The following is an 8,705-nucleotide window of genomic DNA, read 5'->3' as shown; positions in this document are numbered from 1 at the left end:
TAACCAAAATAATAGTAATATTTTACATCTCATTATCTAGTTATAGATTTATTAGTTATAACTTAACGTTTCTGTTTCACGGAGTGTTTTAATAATATAACAATTTAGTGTAAAACCAGGTGGAGTGTATTATTAATCTATTTTTGCATCATTTCCTTCGGCTGCTCCTCTTAAAGTTACTGTAGGGTTTTAAGATAAAGCGTGATTCTCTTTAAAATCTTTTAAATTTTTAAAACACATTTACACATTTATTGATGATGTATAATATTTGATTGAATTAAAAAAAAATCACGCATAAACTCGAAGGCATGTTTTTGTACTTTACCGGAGTGTTATGTCTATGCCTTAGACCAGGAAACCAGGCCCTCGGGAGCTTAGTATGCGGTCCACGATGACTTTATAAAGGTTAAAATAAATAGTTATGGGGGCGATCCCGTGGTACAGTCGTCAATTCGAACGACTCAATAACATGCCCGTGATGGGTTCAAGCCTAGAATGGACCGTCCTCTCGTAGCAAGGATTTGACTATTCGGCTGCGAGGTAATGCATTAAGTCTCGAAAGCCTGTATAGGCCGCATAGGACGTTACGCCAAATAGAAGAAGAAATAGTTAGTTATACTATTTTTATATAATATGTAATTGTTACTTTTTCGAGACGTAGACCAAGCTTCAATTATAGAAAGCGATTGATGTGTTGTATTTTCTGTTAGTATTTTCTTATAATAATCATATTGAAACGTTCGCTTTAGCTAAAGACAACGATAAAATTGCCCTTAACAGAGATAGTTTATAAAATCAGTGATAAGGCCAATGATGGCCAATCACTCAACCAATACAAATAAACAAATAAACACCGTTATATGCGAAGCAATACGGCCTGCAAACTGAAAAGTTTGGAAATTCCTGCTTTAGACTCTTGTACACTTAGTTTATTTTATTTAAAAAAAATCACCACAAAACATCATAGATTTTTGTTAAAATAAAAAAAAACTAAAAAAAAGTTGTATCTTTTGAGATGAACTGTTGATGAAGACATGAATTCACAACCGAATTTATTATTTGTAAACACTTATAAAAATAATTGAATTATTCCTCAAAAGGGCTTTTGATCCTAATCCCTTGCAAAGGTAATAATGTTTAGATTAACCGGTATTTATTAAATACTATATACTTCATATCGTAATTAACAATCTATAAACGATATCAAAGCTCCTTTCGTTGATTTGACACAGACCAACCTACAACAACACATTGAACTAAATGCATAGCAAGTAAAATACTGTACAGATGGACCACCCGAATGTGCAGTATCTGTTGCTGACCTAGAATCTGACACTACCATCCAATTTCAGCAACGTCGGATAGTGAGACGCGACATAGAAAATTGATTAGAATCGATTAACCTAATGTTCCCCAAACCCAATGGTTCATACCACCGACATACATCATGCACCAGGGTCAACGGGTGTGTTTTTGTTTGGAACTATTTGCAGGGTTGCGGTCTTTTCGAAGCTTTGCCGTTTTTACTAACGACCCGGGCATCCGATGCCGTCTGATCGTGTGTGTATGTGTGTGTGTGTGTATGTATGTGTGTACCGTGGTAAATGATGCAGATGGTTGGCACGACCGTACACGGCCTTAGACGGGCATGGCTAACCCCGAATGGATGCCGTACTGGTCCGTTGGTCAGTCAATGATCCCATTTGCATCGTAACCGTAGCAAATATTCGCAATACCCTCTGCGGAATGGAAAACAATTAGCCTTGGTCGGGAAGTTTTTCGCGTTCAACTGCAACTCAGCTGCAGAATGACACAGATACAAGAGGGGAAAAGAGAAAAAAAAGAGAAAGAGCAAGCATAATATTAGAGGAGATTCCGTAGACATGAAAGAGATACGTGCCACGTTGATGTAAAGGATGATCACGGAATGGGTGTGGATATTGTTACTAGCAAATGGGTAAAACTGCATCATTCGGCACATTACAAAGCTGTGGACGGTCGTACTGCTGTACCATTCAGTAACAAAAGATAAACCCACTATCATCACGTATTATCACGGATGTGGTAGTTTTGTGACCCGCTGCCGTTTGACAAACTACGGTTGGATCACACGAGCATGACTAAAAGGATTGTTCCCTTCGGTGCATTTTGAAGAGGAACATAGCGGATTAGAAATAATTATAGTTCATCTGAAGCATGGTACGTTATGATGATTCGTGTGATTGTGGCAAAGTTGGTTGCAGCAACAGATGAGAGCGGAGACCGTGTACATGTATCAACTAGCGGGTTTTATGATCAATTTGCAATGTAGATGAAATAACTACACTAGCTATCTGAATTAGTTCCTGAAGGACAGGAAAGAGGTTGAATTTTTCAGGTTTTTAATTCATCATTTTCATTCGTTCAAAAACAATGTTTTTAAAACGTTATATTTAGCTGCCACTTGAAACATTATTGCAATGAAGATTTTTTCGGTCGACTACATTAAAATCTCTTTCAAAACATTACAATAACGCCTCTTTAAAACATCATCACTATATTGTTTGTATAAAAAGTAGTGTAAAGTTTACCTTTTCGAACCTAATGGCATAGGCACATTTTTCGTAACTTCATCTTCTTCTTTGGCACAACAACCGTCGTCGGTCAAGGCCTGCATATACCACTAGTGGGTTTGGCGTTCAGTGACTTTCTGATTACACATAGCAAGATAGTCAGTCCTACGTATGGGTGCACGGTCCATTCGGGTCCTAAACCCATGATGGGCTTATTGTTAAGTCATATGAGTTGACGGTTGTATCAGACCGGCCCCATTTTTCGTACCATTCTTTTTAAAAGTCGCGTAAGTATGGGAACCCGCCTAAAAAGGGCTAACTAATATATTTTATAATTATTTAACTACTATAATTATTCTTATTTTGTATACACATAATGGGTGATAGTGTACCTGAGTCGTTTTAAATTTGCTTGTTTTGGTTAAATTAGGTATGATACTAGTTAATGATATATAATGCTTTGTGCGCATGCGAGGAAAACTTTTCAACATAAGGGTTTACCTCTAACAACAGCAAGAGCATGAGGAAAAGGACTTGTTTTACAACCGTGCCCCAGTCATTATTCTGTTGCACTTCAATCCAAAAGTCGATAGGAAGCGCATGTACCGCCAATATAATGAACGAGACAATCTGCATGAGAATAATAACAATCTGGTTGTGGCGAGTCTCTAATTTGCGAACAGAGACATGCACAAAATGAAGGGAGTGTCTCTGGATAGAACGGTTTTTGGCAACAAGCCGATGTTAGGCATGTCTATTCAATGTCAGAAGAGATCATGGATCCAACACGATCACAATTTCATTGCTATGACACTCGCCAATGTACTAATGAGGATGATGAAAACACACACGCTGATATCATTGAATCCGTTCGTAGCGGGAACGTACGACGCTCACTCAGAATTCTAGGGAAGGCAACACATTTCATGTGCCCGGTCGTACAATCAAGCGGTAAAAAACTATAGCTACCATTTAGTAACGTCAGAAAATGAAAATGAGTCATCTTGGCACCATCTATCCCAGTAGCACCTTGGCAGAAAAATAAACTAGATCTTGGAGAAGACGGGAGAAATACGTCCCCATAGATTTATAAAGTAAAGTTTTATGATGCATAGAGCTCTTATTATACCTAGTCCGCCCAAACTACCAGTCGAAGATGTATGGAAAACTCTCAGAACTACTTGCTATCACGAAAGGGGATGAGCTTGCCTGCCTATTTCAACATCCCGACAAATCCAGTCCTACGTAGCAGTGAACTACTGGTAGGTTGATGTAGTTTTCGAATCAAAGGTTAGTATCAACAACATCACAGAAGTAGAGCAGTGCGCAACCGGTCATTCAATAGTCATTCAAAGAAAGTAGTTCAGCTCAAGGAACCCTTCGTGATGAAATTGTTGGTTGCATATTGTTAATTTATTGCATGTTTGTTCGTATATTTAGTTGATTTTAGAGACTTTAAGTCTTTTTGTCTGGATTCGTCTCACAAACAAATATTTTGCGTGTCAAGCTTGCCATGTTTCGGTATGGAACTGTGGCAGACTGAAGGTGAGGTGGCAAGATAGTGTGGATGCGATTATTATTCAGGTCCGAATGGTGGATTAGCAGAGAATAGCTGTATTGAACAGTGAGCGGCTTAAACACTTTTCATGTAACATCTCTTTTTCTTCTGATTGTTGTACTAAAGCAGTGAAAAGTTATCATAACGGCATGATCAAATAAGTAATTATGAAAAAAATGGAGACGCCTATCCTTTCATTGAAAATACTTTAACGTTAAGCTAAAAACAAAAGCTTGTCATGAAAAGGAAAGCTTGCCATGTCCTTTCAATGTTGAAAATACTTTAACGTTAAGTTAAAAAAAGCTTGTCATGAAAAGGAAAGCTTGCCATGTCCTTTCAATGTTGAAAATACTTTAACGTTAAGTTAAAAAAAGCTTATCATGAAAAGGAAAGCTTGCCATGTCCTTTCAATGTTGAAAATACTTTAACGTTAAGTTAAAAAAAGCTTGTCATGAAAAGGAAAGCTTGCCATGTCCTTTCATTGTTGAAAATACTTTAACGTTAAGTTAAAAAAAAGCTTCTCATAAAAAGGAATTCTGATCATAATTGTCCATGTAACTTACTGTGCTGGAGCTTCACAATCTAAGTTCTACTAAAGCTTATAATTTTCTCCTTTGAATTCTATATGCAACTCATTTATCCTGTATACAACATACCAAACAGTACAATGATCATTCTCGAAACTTCTAAACGCTTTCAATAACCAGTGTGCAAGCAACTAAAAGTTCTAGTAGGAGTGAAAGCTCCTTTGCAAGAGACACTGCATCGTTGGGAATGTTTCATTTCATTCAAAGCTTTAACCACACTTAATGTTAAACTACAATTCGATACTGTTATATAACTTGTTATACTTGTTATATGTGGAACAGTTGTAGATATTTTTTTCTAAATATACGAAACAATGCAAGCAATGGCTGAAAAACTCAACTTAATCCATTATATTGAATCTATTTTACAATATTGCCTTTTACTTTGTTTGTATGATAAACCGTGTAAGCAATCATTCATTAAGTTTTTCAACATTAGTCGTAACTAGTCTTCATGTGTTAAAAATGAATTTAAATGAATATAAAACGGTCTCTTTTAGCAAATACATAAAAGAAAACATCACCCAGTTCAACATAATTGTCCGACAGCAAATGAGCCAAATAACCATCAGTCAATGAGTGTTGAATGTTCGCGGCAAAACCTTTAACACCAACATTCCAAAGCGACCCGTCCAAATCTAAACAGATATCACAGACAAAGTTTTGTTGTTATCGCAATTTTCTTCCTTCCATGGTTTCCCTTTTACTCTGCTGACATTGCACACATCGTGCCACTCGTATGAGTGTTTGTGTTGAACTGTACTAAGATGTTTACAGAACGCTCGTTGGCTAGAGAGACGGATGGATGGAAATGCGCTACGTGGGGCTGGGTTGCATCCTTTTCGTGTGGGCGCGTGAGTGTGCGATTGTTGACAAGCGAACGTCATCCAAAAGGCATTGGAAGGTTTTGCCGGCTTTCCGACGTCTGCGCAAAAGCGACGTGCCGTTCGCTACACAAATACTATCAACTCTCCATCAGGATGGTTTCGTAAGGATCTGTTTGACTCGGTTCCATCATTCGTAGTTCAGCATTGTTTCGGAACAGTCACGCAGCTCCTCCGATCACCGGTACAGGGAGAGAACATAAAGTGAGGAGAGAAGAGGTGGTACACAAGCAGTAGAAAAAAACACACACACGAAAGGACACAGTGAGTATACACACACACACACATACAACGGCACAATGCTGCCTGTAGTGCATCCAAGATTGAAAGTGCGACATAGGATAACACCCTTTGAAGGAGTTCAGGAGCGAAGCCAACGAAAGCCGTGATGAACGTAGTGAAAAGTGTGCGTATCATTTGCCAACCTCAAACGAGCCTGAAAGTGTTGCCGTTAAGGAAATGAAACGTTACATAAACGGGCTGTAAAAAGTGTCCTATGTCTTCTATCGGTTCTTCTGTCAACGGCAAATAGATAAGCATCTTTACACTTGATTCAGAGCGTTCGAAGCCCGTGCCAGTTTGATTATTGTTTCTAAAAATAAACCTTCGAAATCAATCTTTTCGAGGCAAGAAAATATTAGCTGAAAAGATTAGTAAAGAGTGTAACTTTCACCAACGTCATTTACGGTGTTGGTGCTAGCAACTGCGGCATGAAATTTGCTGCATCGTGAAATTACGTCTTTCTTATTTCCTGTACCCTTATGTCGCTCCCTATGTAAGACGAAAGGTCATGAGGTAAACGCATTGGCGAATTTATCACTAGCAGATTGAGAAATAAACTACTAGGGCCAGGCAACGGGGAGGACGCCGTGTCTCCCGCTCATAGCGATACCCGCGCTGGTGGCATTGTATTCGTTGCCGTCGTATTGGCTACCAAACATGCGTGAGAGTGTATACGTGCCTTTGTTTGTCTGGTGCTCTACTGGCGGGCCAATATTTTGCTATCGTAGTGAGCTGTGTTTCAGAACGACCGTGTGGTGAGTGTGCATGTATGTGTGTGAGTGTGTAGTGACATGGATTGCGTGTACGGAAAATTTACCTTTCCACGGAGGAAAAGGTACAGCAGCTCCGTGCTCGGAGCTATTATCAACATCAACATCAAAAAGTTACGGCTGCATGACCGCCCGCCTCTCCTCATCCGCACAGGAAGTGCCGTGAAAAACAGTTCCCTTCTTTCGGAACGGCATTCACCGAGAAAAATGTTGCTGTTGGGGCTTCAGCAGTTAAGGTGCAGACCAAAATAACAGCGGGTGTGAAAAAGGAGTTCGAAACAAAAAACAAAACAAAATCTACACATTCCGCCGTGGTACGACATGCACGGAAGTAGGAATACCTTATCGAAGGTGTTTTAGCCCCATGGAGGAAGTGCTGTGTAGTGTGTAATTGAGCTCCTTCTGTTAAAAAATAGTCTGTTTTCTTCGATTTTTTCATTATCTCATTATCATTATCTAGGCAACTACGTATTTGTAGTGTTACCGTGCAGTGGTGAAACATACAGTGCACAAGAAAATGGTTCAAGCGTGGCGAGGGCAATCGGTTTAAAGCCTAACGCCTACTGCGAGTGCTGTGTTTAGTGTATCCCCTGCCTGGTTTAGTGTATCCCCTGGCAGGAAGATTATTTAAAGCGTCTTACCCATACCCGCACCCGCCATGGATCAGCAGCATCCGCTACTGATCGCTAGCGAAAACATCCACGACAGTGGCATCATTGAGGATGTACACCAGGAATCGGAGGACACCGGAAACGAGGATTACGGTGATGAAAGCAACCTCGAGTCGAACCTGCGCCGGCGGAAGGGAAAAATTATTTCCTGTGTCGAAAATGGTAAGCATTACGCGACTGTAGCACGCTAGTTTAGTGGAAGTTTGGCGGCTAATTCTGTCCCCTTGCCAACATACGATCAAAAAATCGTCTATCGTGACGTCAGATCACAGAGAAAAGGCTACGTCCTACTACACTGAGACCCGCTAGGAACAATTTGCTCTACGCTTTATTACATCCCAAGTCTATCTACCGATGGCGTCAAGATCGAAACCTTGTGACACCGGAAAGATATTACGGGTAGAGAAGAAGGAAAAAAACCGCTGACCAAAGCATGTCAAATTTACATAATCGATTCCAAAGTCATTATCCTTTCGCAGCATGCACATGGATGCTGCCGTCTTTTGCACTTTTTGTAGACGACACGCAAGACGCTGTCGCAGGATGGGGCGTCCTCGAGTAAATCCCGAGTGCGTGGTGCCTAGTCCCTCGCGGGCCACTGGTGGTGGTACCCTTATCGCAGCACCGCACAAAGTTATCGATTTTTCCCAAATCGGTACCGACGCTCTGGCCTGGTATTACGTTCGTTCGCTGGTTTGTTGTTATGTAATGCTCGGTGCTCTAGTGCGGACGGTACGGTGCGACGATACGCCGATGATTTGCTTCGCTGGTACGCCACCACACAAACTGCGCCTCACCATACAAAGCTGGTACGGAGCGTCGGCGAGGAGAAGGGTTACGCTCGTCCGGTTACTACTGTTGCACAATTGCATTATTGCATTGCAACCGCCCGGTGCTTGGACAGAGTAGTACGATACCGTAACCGTCAGATATGAACCACTGAAATGCACTGTATAGTACATACTCTACAATGTTTATTCATTCTTCAGGTTTCTGAATTCCCGCTTGATACTTTTTATTTTACCACCCATCCTTATGCCGGGCATTGTATAATAATGCTCATATTTTACGATACCGTGTGGTGTTTGCTTCTGTTTTAGCACGGGAAAAAGTTGGCCACAGACAACCCAATTTGAAACTAAATCTGGTACAGCAACAAGCTTTTTTTTTCAACCACTGTCGGTAAAGATTGAATTCGCACCGATACCCTCCACTTCCTACCGCACACAGAGACGCGAGCAAATAATGAGCAACAAAAAACATGGAAACAGACGGACACTGTGGCAACTTCCAGCACAATGTTTATGGTAGGATGAAGAACTCCGAGCAGATTGCCGTATTGTTTCGCTTACTCGTTTCCAATTTTGCCGTTTTTTTATCCTTTTTTCATGTGAACACTTC

General features: G+C 40.4%; 1 protein-coding gene across 9 annotated transcripts in view; it reads left to right on the top strand.

Annotated features, from left to right (window-relative positions):
- The first annotated feature begins 5,697 nt into the window (after nt 1-5,697).
- LOC120957024 (anoctamin-8) overlaps nt 5,698-8,705 on the top strand; it is a 28,097-nt gene continuing 25,089 nt past the window's right edge. For 5 of the 9 annotated variants that reach the window (XM_040378937.2, XM_040378939.2, XM_040378940.2 and 2 more), the window contains exons 1-2: nt 5,705-5,845; nt 7,094-7,466. In XM_040378937.2, coding sequence (XP_040234871.2) covers nt 7,292-7,466 — 175 coding nt within the window. In that variant the 5' untranslated portion in view covers nt 5,705-5,845; nt 7,094-7,291. The other 4 variants (XM_040378931.2, XM_040378933.2, XM_040378935.2 and 1 more) reach the window with 4 other exon arrangements.

The sequence above is a fragment of the Anopheles coluzzii genome, chromosome 3, assembly GCF_943734685.1.
Source record: "Anopheles coluzzii chromosome 3, AcolN3, whole genome shotgun sequence".
NCBI classification, from domain to species: Eukaryota; Metazoa; Arthropoda; class Insecta; order Diptera; family Culicidae; genus Anopheles; species Anopheles coluzzii.
This window is presented reverse-complemented; position numbering and strand designations above follow the sequence as displayed.